Source organism: Rhinopithecus roxellana, chromosome 7, assembly GCF_007565055.1.
Source record: "Rhinopithecus roxellana isolate Shanxi Qingling chromosome 7, ASM756505v1, whole genome shotgun sequence".
NCBI classification, from domain to species: Eukaryota; Metazoa; Chordata; class Mammalia; order Primates; family Cercopithecidae; genus Rhinopithecus; species Rhinopithecus roxellana.
The window spans coordinates 75,365,459-75,385,899 of NC_044555.1; the positions used below are offsets into that span (position 1 = coordinate 75,365,459).

At 49.4% G+C, this 20,441-nt stretch overlaps 1 protein-coding gene across 2 annotated transcripts in view; it reads left to right on the plus strand.

The window, feature by feature from the left end:
- SHROOM2 (shroom family member 2) overlaps nt 1–20,060 on the plus strand; it is a 163,517-nt gene extending 143,457 nt beyond the window's left edge. Inside the window, exons 6-10 of one of the 2 annotated variants that reach the window (XM_030934444.1) lie at nt 2,758–3,453; nt 6,476–7,027; nt 8,556–8,727; nt 15,242–15,514; nt 17,288–20,060. In XM_030934444.1, the coding sequence (XP_030790304.1) occupies nt 2,758–3,453; nt 6,476–7,027; nt 8,556–8,727; nt 15,242–15,514; nt 17,288–17,554 (1,960 nt within the window). In that variant the 3' untranslated portion in view covers nt 17,555–20,060. The remainder of the gene's footprint in view (nt 1–2,757; nt 3,454–6,475; nt 7,028–8,555; nt 8,728–15,241; nt 15,515–17,287) is intronic. The other variant, XM_030934445.1, reaches the window with a different exon arrangement.
- The last annotated feature ends 381 nt before the right edge of the window (nt 20,061–20,441 follow it).

The following is a 20,441-nucleotide window of genomic DNA, read 5'->3' on the forward strand; positions in this document are numbered from 1 at the left end:
CGCAGTGGCTCACACCTGTAATCCCAGCACTTTGGGAGGCTGAGGCAGGTGGATCACGAGGTCAGGAGATTGAGACCATCCTGGCTAACACAGTGAAACCTCGTCTGTACTAAAAATATAAAAAAATGAGCTGGGCATGGTGGCGGGCACCTGTAGTGCCAGCTACTCGGGAGGCTGAGGCAGGAGAATGACGTGAACCCGGGAGGTGGAGCTTGCAGTGAGCCGAGATCACACCACTGCACTCCAGCCTGGGTGACACAGCGAGACTCTGTCTCAAAAAAAAAAAAAAAAAAGATATCTGTTTGATCTGTTTCTATGATGTGGTGACGTGATAGGGTTTGGCTGTGTCCCCACCCAAATCTCATCTTGAATTGTATCTCTGAGAATTCCCACGTGTTGTGGGAGGGACCCGGGGGAAGTAATTGAATCATGGGGGTTGGTCGGGCTGGTCTTTCCCCTGCTATTCTCATGATAGTGAATAAGTCTCACAAGACCTGATGGGTTTATGGGGGGTTTCTGCTTTTGCTTCCTCTGTTTTCTCTCGCCACTGCCATGTAAGAAGTGCCTTTCACCTCCCGCCTTGATTCTGAGGCCTCCCCAGCCATGTGGAACTCTAAGTCCAATTAAACCTCACTTTGTTCCCAGTTTCGGGTATGTCTTTATCAGCAGCGTGAAAATGAATGAATACATGGCACTTTTAAAGAACAGGTACCGGTGCTTTCAAGTGGGTCTATGGGTGCTATATTTCAGGAGTTTTTAAAGGGAAAAAAAGTTCAAGTGTACCTCAACTCTTTGGAATGAAATGAATTATTGAATGCTGAAATATTGAGGCTGGGTGCAGTGATTCACACCTGTAATCCCAGTACTTGGGAGGCCGAGGCAGACGGATCCCTTAAGTCCAGGAGTTTGAAACCAGCCTGGGCAACATGGTGAAACCCCATCTCTACAAAAATACAAAAATTAGCTGGGTGTGTTGATGCGCACCTGTGGTCCCAGCTGCTAGGGAGGTTGGGGTGGGAGGATCACCTGCCAAGGAGGTGGAGGCTGCAGTGAGCCCAGATTGTGCATTCCAGCCTGGACAACAGAGTAAGACCCTGTCACAAAAAAAAAAAAAAAAAAAAAAAAGGAAGGAAGAAGGAAGGGAAATGGAATATTGAATACTGAACCACTGAATATTGAAATGCAATGTGGGGGAGACAGCTGACCTGTGAGCGCACTTCTCAGAATGCAAGTCAATTTGGCAATATTTTAATGCCATTCTGTGTTTTGTAACCAGACAGATGTATTGTTCTGTAACCCATGCATAGCTGTGTTCAAATTTTGTTTTGTTTTGTTTTGTTTTGTTTTGAGATGGAGTCTTGCTTTGTCACCCAGGCTGGAGTGCGGTGGTATGATCTCAGCTCACTGCAACCTCCACCTCCCAGGTTCAAGCAATTCTTGTGCCTCAGCCTCCCGAGTAGCTGGGATTACAGGTACACGCCACCATGCCTGGCTAATTTTTGTATTTTTAGTAGAGGCAGGGCTTCACCATATTGGCCAGGCTGGTCTCGAACTCCTGACCTCAAGTGATCCGCCTGCCTCGGCCTCCCAAAGTGCTGGGATTACAGATGTGAGCCACTGCGCCCAGCCGTTCAAGTTATTTTGCTAACACTTCAAGCTAGGAGTTTCTGTTAGTGTCTGCCTGGTGCACATGAGAAATCTGACTTCCTTGAGTGGGGTTGCTGTTGTCTGAAGCTCTGAGGTTGAGCTATTTGGTTACAGCTTGTTTTCTAAGCCTGTGCTGTGTCTTCAGCCTCCTCTAAGCTAAGAGCAGACCTGCCCTCCCAACACTTTGGGACCAGACCTCCCAATACTTTGGGAGGCCGAGGCAGGTGGATCGCTTGAGGACAGGAGCTCAAGACCAGCCTGGCCAACATGGCGAAACCCCATCTCTACTAAAAATACAAAAATTAGGCAGGCATGGTGGTGCGTGCCTGTGGTTCCAGCTACTTGGGAGACAGGCAAGAGGATCACTTGAACCCAGGAGTTTGAGACCACCCCGGGCAACACAGACCCCATCTCTACAAAAATTTTAAAAGTTAACCAAGCATGGTGATGGGCACCTATGGTCTCAGCTATTTGTAAAGCTGAAGTGGTAGGATTGCTTGAGTCCAGGAGTTCAAGGCTGCAGCATGCTATGATCACGCCACTGTACTGCAGCCTGGGCAACAGAGCAAGACCCCAGCTCTTACAAAGAGCCTTTGTTGGTCTTAATTTTCATAATGCAGTACTGATTTTCAAGGTTTTATTAAATAAGTGATTTGCAGCTCATCTTAGAAAGGTTTACCCCTTTGTATATGGCAATTTTCCATAAGCCACATAAAAATACTGTGACTTGAAGTAAATATTTCTGAATCTAGCCTTATGTGAGCATTTCCACAAACATTCATGTTGTTTCTGAAATTTTTGTTCATTTGTTCCTGCAAAAACAAATGCAATTTGTGTGTGCATGTGTGTCTGTGTGTGATGTGTGCACCTGTGTCTTGAAGGCTTCATGTTCCCTTTTGGGACATGCCAGTCGACAGCCTCATGTTGTTCGAGGTGTGTCACGACTCCCCACCTTGCATGAGGAGTTGCGGTGGCGACAGGTGTGGAAAAGTGCATATGAATTAACTGCTGAAAGTGGCTTCAGGGGATTGTGAAGATCCAGGTCCAGTCCCTTGTGGTGGGAAGGTGTTATTGGAATTGTTGATTGATTTGTACTTGTTCTTCCTCTAGACAAGCAGATGTCCAGTGTCGGGAAGGCAGCCCAGGATCACAGCAGCACCCACCAAGTCAGAACGCACCGAACCCACCCGCATTGTCTGAACCATCTCACTCCCAGGGAGCCCCAGAGCTGCCCCAGGAGGGCCGGGGCCGAGCAGGAACCCTACCTCGAGATTATAGATACTCGGAGGAGAGCATCCCAGCAGACTTGGGACCCCGAGCCCACAGCCCTGGGTCACCCCTGCATGCTCGAGGACAAGACTCGTGGCCAGTGAGCTCAGCCCTGCTCGCCAAGAGGCCAGCCCCACAGAGGCCACCACCACCCAAGCGCGAGCCCAGGAGATACAGGGCCACAGACAGCGCACCTGCCGACGCACCCCTGGCCGTCCTTGGCAGGCCCTTCCCAACACCGTCCCCTGCGTCCCTGGATGTGTGTGTGGCCCGTCTGTCCCTCTCCCACAGCCCCTCTGTGTTCAGCAGTGCCCAGCCCCAGGACACCCCGAAGGCCGCTGCCTGTGAGCGTGGAAGCCAGCATGTGAGTGGGGACACATCCCTTCCTCTGCCAGAAGCACCGCTCCCTCCCAAGCAGCAGCACCTGCGCCTGCAGACGGCCACCATGGAGACCTCGCGCTCCCCCTCGCCCCAGTTCGCCCCCCAGAAGCTGACAGACAAACCTCCCTTGCTCATCCAGGATGAGGATTCAACCAGGTACTGTCCTGCGACAGTGTTCCCTCCCCACAAGGCTCCTTCCGTGGGACACAGGTTCTCAGTGGGTCTTTCTGGGGAGACACCTGGGCACCTTGCTTTAGCTCAAGGCGTTGGACTTAAAGTCAGTCCTGGGGAATAACTGCATGGACAGAAAGTGAAGCTTCAGTGGTGGTTGGATTTTTATCTCACTGGGGGGCTGCTCTTTCCTGCAGGGAACAGGGGTAGATGTGAATAGGTGGTCCATCTTCCCCTTCTTCCAAGCCAGATGCATTTATATCTGCATTACCCACAGGCATCTGCAGGGTAGAGGTCTGTTTTGTTGTTGTTGTTGTTGTTGTTTTAATGCAGTCAGTATTTGTGATTGGAATTGATTTTAACGTAAGCATGCGACCTTTAGGTGAAATTGGTAACAGTGTAAGGTTCTGAAGGGAAAGTGTCTTACTCCTTTCACTGCTCTAGTAAGATCTCATAGACTACACGGCTCATTAACAGGAGAAATTTGTGAGTTGATGAGGGCTGGTTGCTGGAAGGTCCGATCCACTGTGTTCTCTCCTTATTTGGAAGTCAAGGCTTGTGAAACTGTTCTAATGTGGAAGTCAAGAGCGTTTTTAAGAAGAGAGACCATTTTTATTAAAAAATGATCAGGAATAGATGCTTTGTTTTGGAAAGTGTATGTGAACCCGTGGGAGATAGGAGATTTGGTTTTTTTCTTTCCCAGTATTTTATTTTATATTAGTATTAGTATTAGTATTAGTATTAGTATTAGTATTCCCTGTCGCCCAGGCTGGAGTTCAGTGGTGCGATCTTGACTCCTGGGTTCAAGTGATTCTCCTGCCTCAGCCTCCCGAGTAGCTGGGATTACAGGCGCATGCCACCAAGCCAGGCTAATTTTTATATTTTTGGTAGAGACGGGGTTTCACCATGTTGGCCAGGCTGGTCTCAAACTCCTGACCTCAGGTGATCTGCCTGCCTCGGCCTCCCAAAGTGCTAGGATTACAGGGGCGAGCCACTGCGCCCAGCCTCTTTCCCAATACTTTAAAACCTGTGAAGGGAGATTTGTTTATGTTGTTTAATTTTTTCTATTGTGCACATCAAATTTCTGCACAAAACAGGGAGGATACCAATACAGGCTGATGTGAAAGTCAGTAATAGGCAAGCAGAGCTTCTATGGGGGGGATGAAGGGAGTGCAGAGGGTTCTGTGTTTGCTGCTGCTTGGATAAGGTGGCCGGGTTTTCCTCCTCCTTTTATTATTTTTTAACAGAGAGGTGGGGGCTCTCACTGTGTTACCCAGGCTGGTCTCAAACTCCTGGGCCCAAGCAGTCCTCCCACCTCAGCCTCCCACAGTGCTGGGATTCCAGGTATGAGCCACTGTGCCTAGCCAGGGTTTTCCTTTATAAGTCTGACCTATCTAAACGGTATTTTCCACAGTTAGACTTTGTAAATTTTCTTCATGAGGAAGCAGTTGTGAGGTGTCTGTCAGTCCCTAGATAAAACACATCAGATGTTAATGGACCCTACTGGAGAGAGGGAGGAAAATACACAGTTAGTTCATCTCAGCCTGAGCACCACTCCCTGATAGGGAACGAGCCCTCCTGCATTCCCAGTCACCAGTGAAAGAGGGAAAAACAGCATTAAATTTAGAGCATCGTGGCTGCCCTCCTGCTGTGGAAAATTTGATTCATTTGCGTAACGTCGTAGGGGCAGTTTGGGGTTGACTTCATTAGAAACACATCCTAATTTGGGGTTGTGGAGTTTGGCCTGTTTCTTTTTGCTTCCCTCCTGACCACCAGCATATGGGGCTGCTTCTCCAGTGCTTTGAAAAGCTCTTGGCTGAGATGGCCCTGGTCAGCGTGGTCCAGCACAGTGCCACTGAGAGCAGCAGGTGCAGGTCTGCCCCAGACAAGGGACTGTGGCATTGCCGGGCCTGTTCCTCCCGTGCTCTCTCCCCCGGTCTCCCAGGGGTGCTTTAAGTGCCTCTCTAGTCCCTTTCATCCAGAAACTTTTTTTTTTTTTTTGAGATGGAGTCTTGCTCTGTTGGCCCAGGCTAGAGTGCAGTGGTGCGATCTCAGCTCACTGCAACTTCTGCCTCCCAGGTTCAAGTGATTCTTGTGCTTCAGCCTCCTGAATAGGTGGGATTACAGGTGCGCACCACCACACCCGGCTAATTTTTGTATTTTTAGTAGAGACAGGGTTTCGCCACGTTAGCCAGGCCGGTCTCGAACTCCTGACCACAAGTGATCTGCCCGCCTTGGCCTCCCAAAGTGCTGGGATTACAGGTGTGACCCACCACACCTGGCTGAAACATTTTTTTAAAAAAAGCACATCTGTGCCCTTTGGGAGTAATACAGAACTGATGACTCCCTGCTTACTGCGAGATCGTATCTCAGTGGTGTGCAAATCTGTGCAACACTAGCTTGAGGCACAGGGGGACGGGGGTACAAGGATAGTGTGGGGTGGGCTGCCCTGCACATGGCACAGGAACTTCTCCTGAGTGGGATGGTGGGGGCCTCTGGCCTGACTCCTAGCACAGCCACTCCAGAGAGGAGCTCTCCCCAGGCCCTGAGAAGTACGCAGGAACCCGCGGACCTGCAGCAACCTAAGGACGGATAGGAATCCTGGAAAATGCCCATCCACTGCAGGCTTCACCTACAAAAGAACGTTTAACCAAACAGGGCTTGTTAAAAGTTTGCATTATCATCGGCGGAATGACAAATGGTATTAAACAGTCCTCACAGCCCCCCACAAACCCCTGGAGGACACCTGGGGATGCCTCAGGGGTGACATTGGCAGTTTGAGCATGGAAAGGATGCTGGGGTTGGAAGGCGGAGGCAGGAGTCAGAGGGAGCTTCTTGAGGCCTCTGTCTCATCCAGGATGTGGGATCGTGGAGGCTCCTTCAAGTCGGGTGGCTGACTAGTGCCTTCGAGTCAGGTTCCCATCTGGAGGGGAGGGCAGGGGATGCGTCAATCAGGGTCTGTGGCTGGAGCATGCTTTGCGATTTCAGCAGGCCGTTTTTCTTCCAGAATTGAGCGGGTGATGGACAACAACACCACGGTGAAGATGGTGCCCATCAAGATCGTGCACTCGGAGAGCCAGCCAGAGAAGGAGAGCCGCCAGAGCCTGGCGCGCCCTGCCGAGCCGCCCGCCCTGCCCCGCGGGCTGGAGAAAGACCAGATCAAGACGCTGAGCACGTCGGAGCAGTTCTACTCCCGCTTCTGCCTGTACACGCGTCAGGGTGCTGAGCCCGAGGCCCCACATAGGGCCCAGCCAGCTGAGCCCCAGCCTCTGGGCACCCAGGCGCCCCCGGAGAAAGAGCGCTGCGCCTCCCCTCCAGGGCTCAGCTACATGAAGGCCAAAGAGAAGACTGTGGAAGACCTGAAGTCGGAGGAGCTGGCCAGGGAGATTGTGGGGAAGGATAAGTCCCTGGCCGACATCCTGGATCCCAGTGTGAAGATCAAAACCACCATGGACTTGATGGAAGGCATCTTCCCCAAAGACGAGCACCTCCTGGAAGAAGCCCAGCAGCGGAGGAAGCTGCTCCCCAAAATCCCCTCTCCTAGAAGCACAGAGGAGAGGTGAGTAGACGTGGCCTCCCAGCTTTGGCGTGACCCTGCCTGGCATCTCTTAAACTTGTAAAGGGAAAGGGGGCATGCCTCTCTGTTTTCATGTGTGCTTTTGGGGAAGACAGATTTTCGTAAGGGCTCCTCGATACTTAGCACTTTTTGGCTTTTTTGTGAGCCTCCTGAAAGAGGAATGGAGGGTTCACGGCCCCATCCCAGGGAATGATGACTTTGGCCCTGACATGAAAATCCACACTGCAGGCCACCACGCCTTGGCCTGAGGCCAGCAGGATTTCTGATGATGGCCACAAGTCTCCTTTCTCGTAAGACAGCTGTTCTCAATGGGGGCCGTTGTCTACCCTGGGGGACAGTTGACAATATCACGGTGGGGAGGGGTGCTCCGAGCATCTGGTGGGTGGAGCCCGGGGACGCTGCTCAACATCTACAGTGCACAAGAGGGCCCCCACCACAGAGAGTCATCCAGCCCCCCACATGTCCCTAGTGCCAACATGAGAATGAAGGCTTAGATTGAATATATGTGGTTCTTTATGAAATGGATTTTTAAAACTTTATTTGAAATTTTTTTACATCTGCATTAAAAAAAAATGTATTATAATTTGGCCATGCGTAGTGGTGCACACCTGTAATCCCAGCACTTTGGGAGACCAAGGTAGGCGGATCATTTGAGCCCATGAATTCAATACCGGCCTGGGCAACATGGCAAAACCCCGTCTCTACAAAAAGTACAAAAAATTAGCCAGGCGTGGTGGTAGATACCTGTAGTCCCACCTTCTCGAGAGGCTGAGGTGGGAGGATCACTTGAGCCCAGGAGTTGGAGGCTACAGTGAGCTATGATGGTGCCACTGCACTCCAGTGTGGCGACAGAGCAAGACCCCATCTCTTGAAATAGAAAGGAAAAAAAATTATGATAATTTACACCTGCCTGAACGAATGTATTTTAATTGGTTTTGTAAGTAGCACTTTCAGCATGTCTCCATCAGCCACTTGACCACAAAGGCATGCGTGGTGGCATCTTCCCTGCTGCTGACATACATTCTGCCAGGACAGCATCATTCATGGGTAGGAAGGTGGAGTGGGTGTGACACACAGCCAAGGAGGAGCAGCTGGACCAAGTGAACCCAGGCAGGAGGACGCCAACAGGGCTGCTGGGAGGAAGGGAGAAGGGTTGGTGTTTGTAGATAGCATCACACATGCCCTTGTCCTCATCAACCCAGGCTCCTGGTAGAGGTGATCTGTGCTCTCACCTCTGTGGCAGAGATTTTTAGACATTCCTGCTTATTTGAGCTTTTGCCGTTTTTAAAAACTACGTTTCCTACACTTACGAGTATCCATTTGGCAGGGTTGATGGTTTTTAGTTTTGACCTTGTTACCTACTTATTTTTCCCCCTTTGGCTGTCTCATCTCCCTGGCTGGTGTCCTTTTGTGAGCACCAGCGTTGATTTGTCACAACCCAGGGAGTGGGGCAGAGGGGCTGTTTACATGCACAGTCCCAGCTCATTGACGTTCCCACGCCTTTACCCAGGAAAGAGGAGCCCAGCGTGCCTGCGGCCGTGTCCCTGGCCACTAATTCTACCTACTACAGCACGTCGGCCCCCAAGGCGGAGCTGCTGATCAAGATGAAGGACCTGCAGGAGCAGCAGGAGCGCGAAGAGGATTCGGGGAGCGACTTGGACCATGACCTGTCGGTGAAGAAGGTAGGAGAGCCCATTTCAAATGACAGCGTGCGCGTGTCCAGGCAGGGGCAGGCATCCGGACCACACCATCCTACCCCAGCGCAGACCCTGTACCACGTGTCCCAGGGTGTTTGTGTTCAGCTTTCACTCAGGACAGTGGAATTTGAGGTGATATTAATGAAGCCCTCTGTGGTTAGTTCTGTGTTCTAATCTTGACCCATTCCACAAACATCTCTTTGCTGTTTCAGTAGGATCCAGTGTCAAATTAGTTTAGTCACCATTCTTTTTCATTTTGTCTTATTTATTTTTGAGACAGGGTCTTGCTCTGTCGTGCAGTCTGGAGTGCAATGATGTGATCATGGCCCACCGCAGCCTTGACCTCCTGGCCTCAAGCGATCCTCTTGCCTCAGATAAAGGAAAATTATTTTCAAATTAGAAAGTGGTAACTTTTTTTTTTTTGGATGGAGTCTCCCTCTGTCACCCAGGCTGGAGTGCAGTGGCACAATCTCGGCTCACTGCAACCTCTGCCTCCCAGGTTCAAGCAATTCTCCTACCTCAGCCCCTCGAGTAGCTGGGATTACAGGCACCTGCCACCAAGCCTTGCTCATTTTTGTATTTTTAATAGAGACGGGGTTTCACCATGTTGGCCAGGCTGGTCTCAAACCTCAAGTGATCCACCCACCTCAGCCTCCCAAAGTGCTGAGATTACAGGCGTGAGCCTCCGCTTCCGGGCTAGAAGGTGATAACTTTTTGGTTCAAGGTATTAAAAGGGAAATGAAAATTAAGGCTTTGGGTCTTGGGGCTTTTACGGGCCCTCCGTCTGGCACAGGGTACCATTCGCTTCATTCTGGCTGCACATTCCTCTTTTAAAAAATAAAGAATCCAAAACATGTTCAGTTTTTCCACCCAGAACCAGGAAAATCATACCGTCTGGGCCATTTGAATTTGGGCCACACCCTAGATGTAGAGAACTGCATTCTTTGCTCGCATGCCTTTGTTTTTCATGATATCATGAATTTCAGAAGCTGCATGCCTTGATTCTGCCGCCCTCATCTGTGGGGCACTCTGTCCACCTGCTTTGGGAGGCTGGAGATGCTGGGAAGCCGCCTCACCAGAAGTGTGGCTCCGGAACTGAGTGAGTCACTGTGGGCTGGAAGTTGGCCTCACTTTAGTTCAGCAAGCGTGAGTTGGGCACCTGCACCAGAAGCACATGCTATACATCCCAGCTCTCTATGGTGCTGGTGACTCAGCGGTCCTGTTTTCCTGCTTGATTTGACAAAGTGGCCACTGCTGTATTACATTTTCTCCCTGCTTTCCCACAGCCACACACTTATGATGTCGCACGTTCCTGCAACACGTGCACAGGCGGAGGCGTGTTCAGGGAGGAAGCGAGTACAGCACAGGTGGGGACTTAGCAGACCACCTGCTCTGTAGCTGCTTCAGGGGAACACATGAGACCCGAATTCCGCAGGCTTCCAACATTCCCAGGGGGACCACAGTTGTCCCAGTCACCGCGTTGCTAGGTGGTCATAGAGCTGAGAGCCAAATCAGGGGACCCTCTGTTTTAGGAGAAGACTAAGGACAGAGGTGAGAGAGTGGAAGTCCCAGGCAGGGATGCAGCAGGGGTCTCTGGTGGCTGGTAGAGAAGCAGCACGCAGAGACGACAAAATATGGTTTTATACTAGTGCAGCTCAGAAGGACTCTGCCCAGAAAAGACAGCACCATGTTGAGTTGTGGGGCTTCTTCAGGAGAAGCAGATGGCTGATTGCTTTAAGTTTGGAATCTTTGAGAATTATGGCTTTTCCCTGGGACCAGGAGGTGAGTGCAGGGCCCAGATAGAAAAGACCTTGCTTCCCCCATAGAAGGGAACAAAAGGTGGAGGAAGGGAATGGCCCAGGGCTCAATCGCCCTGAGCCTCGGCCCATCTCAGTGAAGGGGTGAGAGTGGCTGTGTGCCTGGTCTCTACTGTTGCAGGCTCTTACCTGAGCCTCCCGGAAAGCCACAACCTCCCATACGGTACGGACCACAGTGGTGAGCCCTTCAGCACCCAGGGTGGTGTGGATAGCCACAGGTCTGTGCGCTGTCCCAGGCCGGGTCTTGTCTCAGAAATCTTTGAAAGCCAACAGTTGCTCTTTATACAATGGCCCTTTAACAAAGGGGAAATGGTTTCAATAAAAATGTGCATGTGACACATAAAAGAACCAATAAAGAAATCTGGACTCCTTCCAGAGAGCCCAGTTTCAAATTAGCTCAACTGAGGTAGGTTTTGAGGGCACGTGTTCACGCACCGTATAAAATCTACATTTCCGTAATTGCTGAAGAATAATGGCACTGAAAAATTCCTGAACAGCCCTGACAGGCGTCCTTCCATATCCACAGTTACCTGCATTGCTTGCAGTCTTCCTTCAGGCTAGCATTGGTATCAGATAGGAATTTGGGAAGTTCTTCATGCCTGTTTCCTGTTTTGTGCTTTTCCCTCAAGTGATGAGTATCTAAAATTTGGCCACATTCTCAGCTGTGAGATTCTCGATTTCAACAGTCTCTCCAGATAGGTAGTGAGTAGGAAAAGGTACAAACTGCTTTTCCTCTGCTCTCACGCCACAGCAACCAACACAGAAGACTTTGGTGACCACATGTGTGAGGGGGGTTTCCCACACATCCAGCAAGCAGTCACTTCTGCAGCGGACACCAACTGGGTAGCCTCTGATTCAGTTCAGTTGTGACACTGTCAAACTGGAGGTAGCGTCATATCCCACGGGTTGGGGGCTCAGTCCCCAAGACTGCACCCCCGACACACACCAGTTGCAAGTCTGAGTCTCAGGGACTTCTGACCAACCACCTTCAAGTTGGGGTTCCCATGACCCCCTGTTTAGTTTCCATTACTTTGCTAGAGTGGCTCATAGAACTCAGGGAAACATTTACGTCTATGATAAGGAGTGTTACAAAGGATACAGATGAAGACATGTGTAGGGCGAGGCATTGGGAAAGGGGTGCAGAAGAGCTTCCATGCCCTCCCTGGGTGCTCCACCCTCCAGGAACCTTCCTGTCTTCACCCATCAGGAAGGCCCTAGCCCTGTCCTCTTGGGCCTTTAATGGGGACCCTTCATTGGATAGGCCTGAATGACATCTGTGTAGAAATGTGATTGGACTCCAATCCAGTCCTAACAGACTGCGGAGAAAGCCACAAGGTCTGCCTATTGAGATTCTTGTTGGCCTCTCTATGTAGCGTTCCTTCCCTCTAGGTGTACCGCAGGACCCTTCGAGAATGTGGGGATCTTAAGACCTGCAGTCATTCAAGGGGACAGAGGATTTCTTTACGGAAAGGTTGGGGAAGATTAGATCCTGCTTTGGGCAGGTCAAAGAGGGCAGGAGAAGGTCAGGGAGCGAGAGTCTGTTTTCTGAGGCATAAAGCACCCCAACATTATAACGAGGGTTATGGATATGATGAGCCAGGAACTGTGGACAAACCCCAATATAGATACATAGGTAGATAAATATCTAGATGTATATTGCATCACAGGTAGGTAAACAGAAACACAGATATATAGACACATACAGAGGAAAAAAAGGGAAAAGAAATCTAGACACATACATGTTTAAAACGGTAAGGGAAGAAAATGTCTTGGCATCCTGAGCAGCTGTAACCTGACCTGGAGAAGCCAAAGCAATGTCTCCATTCCATGTGGGCTTTCTAGGAGAAAGCTGTGCTGGTGACGCAGCAGTGAGGGTGGATGCATCCTGCGAAACTGCTTTCCACTTTAACCTGTAGAAGAGGCAGGCAGACTGAAAAACCCAAGGTGGACTGAACCAAGAGGAGGCAGTCCCCCGATAAGAGCTCATACCTACCTTCACATTTCTTCACATTTTGGGGGGATATATAAATGCTAGGTGGAGATTCTCTTTAAAAGCATCTGTGTGTGTCTGGGCACAATGACTCACACCTGTAATCCTAGCACTTTGGGAGGCTGAGGCAGGAGGATCACTTGAGCCCAGGAGTTTAAGACCATGTTGCCTGGGCAAGATGGGGAAACCCTGTCTCTACAAAAGTAAAAAAAAATTATCTAGGTATGGTGGTGCATGCCTGTGGTCCCAGCTACTTGGGAGGCTGAGGTGGCAGGATCGGTTGAGCCCAGGAGGTCACTGCTGCAGTGAGTGGTGATCATGCCACTGCACTCCAGCCTGGGCAACAGAGTGAGACCCTGTCTCAAAAAATAAAATAATAAAATAAAATAAAAGTATCCATGTGAGGGAAAGACCTCACGCAATCAGGAAATAGGCTGCCTCGTATCTAGCACGTTTCTCCTGCTGTGGGGTTGACTTTTCCTGCCTAATACTCATCCGCCTGGTCATTTTACCTGTAGATTATGGAATTAGGGCAGTTGCTCCTCATCCCAGATCCCATTGTTGATGAGAACTGATACCTCCTGGGGACTTACTGGATCTGAGCATTGGGCTGAGCGCTTTACACACCGCCATCCCATTCACCTTCACGCCAGTCCCAGAGGTAGGGCTGCGACCCCTGTGCTGCTCTTGGACACTTCTATCCCTCAGAGCTCAAGCGAGACTTCAGTCTCTCATCCATGCAGGCCCAAGCATGAGCCACTCTGCTGAGCTCTGCAGACCCACTGGGGTCAGAGTCTGTCAACTTCCCCAGGGAAGGGATGATGGCACTGACGATTGCTGAGGATCCACTTTGCATGCAGTGGTGTTGCTTGTTATGACAAAGTGAGCTTTCCTGTTCACGTTGACTGTTGAGTTCATTTTGATCGGTGCACCTGAGCACTCTTCAGTGTCTGTCCTCCTGCCATGCGCTCCCCAGAGCGTGTGCTGGCATCACAGTCCCGAGCGAACCACAGTGGTGGTGGATGTGAGGCTGGTGTAGTCAACAGCATCTTGGGCAGGGCTGGTGGCAGGGGGAGTTCTTGAAAGGCAGCACATGACCTTTGTCCTAACCATTGCTTCCTTACAATTCAGCCTGCTCAGGCAAACTCCCATGACATGTGTTGTGGACGGATTCAAAGGCAGAAAGACAGCCATGGTCATGAGACAGGGCTCTTCCAGGCAAGACTTACCTGTCAGACTCCTTAAAGCCACCTCTGTAATACTTCTCAAATATGGCGTTGGAGGAGGAGGAGGATCTGTTTATTTGTCTGTCACTCAGATCAGACCGTATGTTGCCACCTCACTTCAGGATGGCAGCTGATTTAAAGGGTTCATACTTTTCCCTTTTATTTTTGCTCCTTAAAAGTTAATCATTTATAAACAGGGTGTGGTGATACAGGCCTATAGTCCCAGCTACTCAGGAGGCCGATGCGGGAGGATCACTTGAAGCCAGGAGTTCGAGGCTGTAGTGCACTATGATCATGTCTGTGAGTAGCCACTGCACTGCAGCTTGGGCAACATAGCAAGACCGCTTCTCTAAACAAGCAAAAAAAAATCATCATTTAGAAGGCTGGTGGGAAAGGGCATAGAATGTTAGTGTCTAATAGTTACGCAGTTTCAGTTGGGGAAGATGAAAGAGTTCTAGAGACAGATGGCAGCATGAATGTACCCACACACCACAGAACTATGCTCTGAAAAGTGGTCAAGATGGCAAACTTTATGTCACATATATTTCACTACAATTTAAAACAGTCATCTGCATTTTGGTCAAGTCGAAATCAGTAGGTTATAGTAAAAGACTGTTCAGTTCATTCGTATCGCTTTGTTGGTCTTAATTTTTATATGCTAGTATTAGCAATTAAATTTTCTTTCTCTTTTCTTTTTTTGTCTTTAGCAATTAAAATTTTAATTGTTAAGCCAGGCCTGGTGGCTCACACCTGTAATCCCCAGCACTTTGGGAGGCCAAGGTGGGTGGATCACCTGAGGTCAGGAGTTCAAGACCAGCCTGGCCAACATGGTGAAACCCTGTCTCTACTAAAAATACTAAAATTAGCCAGGCGTGGTGGTGCACGCCTGTAATCCTATCTACTCAGGAGGCTGAGGCACGAGAATCACTTGAACCCAGAAGGCCATTGCACTCCAGCCTGGGTGACAGAGCAAGACCCTGTCTCAAAAAACAAAAATTAAATAAAAATTGCTAGCGACAATAATTATATGTACAGGACACTTACTAGTCATGGAATTCGGTGCTGGACATAAGACTCAATACTTTCTCTCTGTGTGAGTCTTTAAATGAGAAAATTCCAAAGGACAGAATACATAGGTCTATGACTCCTTCCAAAGATATGGGTTAAAACTGCATCTACCATGATGAGCATCAGGGCCACAACTCCAATGTTCTCTGATAGGGCATGAACAGAACGAGAACAGGTTTATTTTGTTTTATTTTTAAATGCCGATAGTATCATTAGGAGTCATTCTTTTCCCTTAGTCGTATAAATCCCCTATTATTTGATGATGCAAAAGTGAGCTTTCACGCAGGTCAGCTGCACTTTTCACGTAGGTGCACCAAGGTGGCAGTGAGCAGTGTGGCCGGGGTAGGGGCCGGCCTAACTAGTGTCTCCGTGTTCCCTTGCCATCCCACGCCCAACAGCAGGAGCTCATCGAGAGCATCAGCCGCAAGCTGCAGGTGCTTCGGGAAGCCCGCGAGAGCCTGCTGGAGGACGTGCAGGCCAACACTGTGCTGGGGGCCGAGGTAGAGGCCATCGTGAAAGGCGTCTGCAAGCCCAGTGAGTTTGACAAGTTCCGGATGTTCATTGGAGACCTGGACAAAGTGGTGAACCTCCTGCTGTCACTGTCAGGCCGCCTGGCCCGGGTGGAGAATGCCCTCAACAATTTGGACGACAGCGCTTCTCCTGGTGATCGGGTAAGTACAGATGCGTCTGACTTGGAAGTGGGGGATGGTCTCGTGGGAAGGCTGTTTTTCGAGTGTTGTGAAAGTCAGCTCCTTGGAGCCTAGCATAGCTTCCACCTGGCCTGTCCACCTCCTCCTGCAGACCTTGTCAAGACAGTGCACACGCTATACCCTCTCCTTCCTTTTATATTTCTTTAGTTTTTTGTTTGTTTGTTTGTTTGTGACAGGGTCTCATTCTGTCGCCGAGGCCGGAGTGCAGTGGTGTGATCTCGGCTCACTGCAGCCTCTGCCTCCTGAGGTTCAAGAGATTCTCCCACCTCAGATTCCCAGGTAGCTGAGCTCACAGGTGCATGCCACCATGCCCGGCTAATTTTGTATTTTTTTGGTAGAGACATGATTTCACCATGTTGGTCAGGCTGGTCTGGAACTCCTGAGCTCAAGTGATTCGCCTACCTCAGTCTCCCAAAGTGCTGGGATTACAGGTGTGCGCAACCGTGCCCGGCCTCCTTCCTTTTAATTGAGGGGAAAAGGTGCTTATCAGATGCAGGGAGTTGAACTGTCATTGGACTGCAGGGCTGTGGGATCTTCCCAAAGAAGTGTTACCTCTTTTTGACATATTTTCAGATATTCCTATTGACTTACTGATAATCGTCTCTTCTTAGAAAAATCATGTTGTTGTTGTTTTTTAACTTTTCTTTTACCATGTATAAGTCCGTAACAGACATACCTGCCTGGTGACGATCGTAAGTACTCAGTGATAGCTATTTTCTTGTGGTTGTTGTAGCTGTGGTTTAACAAGAGGGCATATATCAGTCTAGAAGGAACCAGACAGTGCACCTGACTTTTCTGCTGTTCCTGAGGCGTGCAGCTCTCAAGGCGTTTCTCAGTGGGTCTGTCTTTTCGTCCTTTCACATATGAACCAAGGGAAATAATAGCTGCCTTGTTGGCTTTTACCTCATAGGCCAAATATCAATAAAACAGCTAGTTTGTTTGCACAGAACAGGCCTTCAGAATGTTCATCTGTATCATGAATAAAACATCTTAACCTCTCTCAGAAGGGGAGCAGAAGCAGCACCTCGCCCCTTTCTCCAGGTGAGGGTGATTTGGGCCACGCAGAACGCTGTCCTGGAGCTGGACTTGGAGACCGTGCCCTTCTACACTCAGCCAAGTGCTTAGTTACTGTGTCGTGGAACGAGCTAGGTCAGGGTGGCACCGTGCCTGAGGCGGCTGCTGGCCGACACCTGTGCACAGCACTGCGTCTTCACCCTCGGGCTTCCTTGTGTGCAGACATGCTCTGCAGGTTGGAGGGCTTCTCCTCCTTCTGCCAGGAGCGTTTAACAAGCCTGCCCTGAATTCCTCTCCAGTCCTCCCATGTGACCAGCTGTCCCACGGTGTTCCCATGGAGCGGACCTTGATACCAGGAGGGCCCCGCAGTCCTTTGCCCTTTGCAGCATCTCAGAATTCTGTCGTGAGTCCCTTGGTGACTCTTCTGCTCACCATTCAAGGCAGGTGGGAGAGAGGCAGGCTCAGACAGCAAGAGGAAACCCAGAGAGGCCTGTGGGCGGCTTCTGGGGGCCTCAGGCTGGCCCGCTGCAGCCATGGGACACGTGGCCCCGGGTCCTGGGCCCTGGGTTTGTCTCTGTGGACCCCATCGGATCTCTGGTGGCATCAGGGTTTCCATCAATAAGTTGTGGGACCAGCCCACAAGTTGCCAGTGTCTTCAAGGGTTGGCCAGTGCCCCGGCTTTCATCCTGGTCCTCAACAGGCTTGTTTGTCTGTCAACAGCAATCACTGCTTGAGAAGCAGAGAGTCCTGATCCAGCAGCACGAGGACGCCAAGGAGCTCAAGGAGAACCTGGACCGCCGCGAGCGCATCGTCTTTGACATTTTGGCCAACTATCTGAGCGAGGAGAGCCTCGCGGACTATGAGCACTTCGTGAAGATGAAGTCGGCCCTCATCATCGAGCAGCGGGAGCTGGAAGATAAAATCCACCTTGGTGAAGAGCAGCTGAAGTGCTTATTCGACAGCCTTCAGCCTGAAAGGGGCAAATAAGAGAGCAGTCCCCCGTGGAGGGGGCAAGGGGCTCCGAGCTCCAGCTCCGCTCCCAAGGATACTCGCGAAGACCCCGGCCGTGTCCATGCCCTGGAAACAAACTTCTCCCATAGCAAAGAGGCTGTTAGAAAAGCAATAACTTTTGTGTTTGTGTGGGATGATTTATTTAATGTTTTAGTTTCCCTTTTGATTGCTGAGAGCCAGTTTCCTTTACACATAACTACATCTGACACTAGGCTCTGCCGGATGTGAGTTTCCACTGCATGGGCTGTGGGCTGGGCCTGTGGTGCATGCTGAGTGGTCACTGTCAGTGGGAAACCCGTTGTTCCTCCCGTCTTCAGATGCTGAGCCAACTGCTTGGACAGTGGCCAACACATCATGACGTGCATGCGAGGGGGACCCTGGTGCGCATCTTCTCTTGTGATTCATCCAGGCATGGGCTGCCAGGTTTTGTCCCTGCTCGTTCAACAGTGTGAGCATTTGTCTCTGTTATCTAATGATGTTCTCTGGCCCAGCAGAAGTCATCATCATGATGATGATAATTTATTAACTTTTTGGAAAGGTGAATAGTTTCCTAATGGTTAAAAACCAACTGTGAAAGGAACAACCTGTGTGGTTAGGTTCACTCATTCTAAGATTAAATTGCCACTTAAAGAAATAACGTGCATGCTTTAAAAAACACAGTCACGCATCAAGCAGGCAAATAGCTTTAGTCCTTCTCACCTAACATCACAGTTTTTCTGCAAAGTAAAATTTTTTGGTTAAGAGTGTGTCCAGTAGTAATGTGCTTGTTAGCTGTTCCTCAAGACCAACAGAATATTTTTTCAGTTGCTTTCCCCCCATGTATTTTGTATGCATATGGTTGTCCATCATAATTGGCTACTTTTCCATTGTTTCCTCCTTAAATCATTTAGCGTGGCATGAGGGCCACATTCCATGTACGGGAAGACCCCTTCCTCTGGCTCTTCAGAGGTCCCGTGGACTACACAACTCCTGAGCTTGATCTTTTTCTGCCATGAAGTTTAAAGATTCTATGCCCATTTCCTTGACTGAAATGGCAGGACTCTAAAGAGAGCCTGGTTTATTAAAAGAAAACACTGTCATGCTGTCAGTTTCCAATTGACAAGTCACAGACTGGGAGAAAATATTTGCAAATCATGTATCTGACAAAAGGTTTGTGTCCAGGATGTACAAAGAACTCTCAAACTGGATAGTAAGAAAACAAACAGCCCAAATGAAAAGCAGGCAAAAGACTTGAATAGACACTTCACCAAAGAGCATACACGCGTGGCAAACAAGCACACGAAAAGACGTTCAGCCGCCGATGGCTTGGTTATAATTTATAACTTACTTATTTTTATCTAATAATTGCAGATTCAGTGTATTTCTTCAAAAAATGTTTAATTAAATGCATGTTAATGGTGAGTGAATCCCTTGGGTGACTTCGTGTTTAGGCCGTATTAGGGCATTTGTTGGATCAACAGATCATTTTAATCCTGACTTCCCCTTATTCCCATAAAAGATGTTTTCCAGTGGAATGGAGATTTCATTTTGTCAGCAGCAGTGACCACAGCCTTACCAAAGCAGACACGTGCGCGTGCACAGACGCACACACACAGATGTCTTAAAAGACTGGAATCCACACTGCCTGAGCCAGAGGGGCCGTGTTGGCGGTAATGCCTTCTATAGAGCCAAGTCCAAACTGGCAAGCTCAATGATGCAGGCAATAAACAGCTTTTTTGGCAGCCTATCAATGCCAGAAGGATAAATGTCTTTCCAAAAGTGTGTATTCCTGTTCAATTAAGCTCTTGCTAACTTGAAAAATCCCTGTTCTGCCAGCCAAGCTCCCTCCTCCTCTCCAGCTGGTGGTCACTCACTGTGAATGTTGGTCAGTCTGAAAAGGTGAAGCTAGCTGTGCACTTAGCCCCATCTTTCTCCCTCAGGGAGAGGACCCAAGGAATTTCAGAGAATTTTGTTTGACAGAGCTTTTACCTGTTATTCTTTGCCCTCAAATACAGTATTGTGGTCATTTTGATATGTGTGTAAAATGTGAATAATCCAATTTGTGTGTCTGTACTCAGCCTTTTGATGTCTTTTTAGGACTCTCTCTTCTACATAGCAATACATAGTGCTCGCGTATCCTTGTAGCAAAGCACATAGAGTCAGCTGTCCTGTCAGTTCCCCTGTTTGCCTCTGAAACGTCTGGTTAGTGGGGACCCAAAGATTCTAGTGAGTCAACATCCATAACTCTGTTATCTAGTTGTATTATTCATAGAAAAGCAATCTGGTGCTAATGGTTGGCCCTGGTGTTCTTGGGTGGCAGCTGCTCCTCCCCCCTCTTGTAGCGTGGCTGTGGAGGGCTCTGCCTGTGGGAGGTGGCCTGTGGCTTGTATCCTTCAGTCCACCGCAGCAAATGTGTGTAGATTTCATGCTCGACACTTACCACTCACCTATCAACAGATCATCCTGCTTGACTGTAACAAAATAAAGTGTCTCTTCAAGTGAATGGAGCATGTCTTTGATTTACCTACCTTACAGCTTTCGTAAAAAAAGAATATCCTCACCATATGTCAGATTCTTAAGCCATGTGAGTAAACTGTGGGCTCAATTATATGTGTGTAATTTATTTACACTAGTCGGTTTGTAGTAAAGAAACAGGGACCAGGTTGCATCAGTTAGCTGGTGCCCCAGTAATGCTGTGTAACAAATTATAAAATGTCAGCAATAATCTGCAACAAAGTATTGACTTAGCTCATGAATTTGTAGATGAGCTAATTCGGCCCGGACTCTGTGCTCTGTGCCTCTTCTCTTCCTTGTGGGACCAGCAGTGTGGCTGAATGTGTTCATGGCAGGGGCACAAGACAATACACCCCGTCACAAAGGGGCT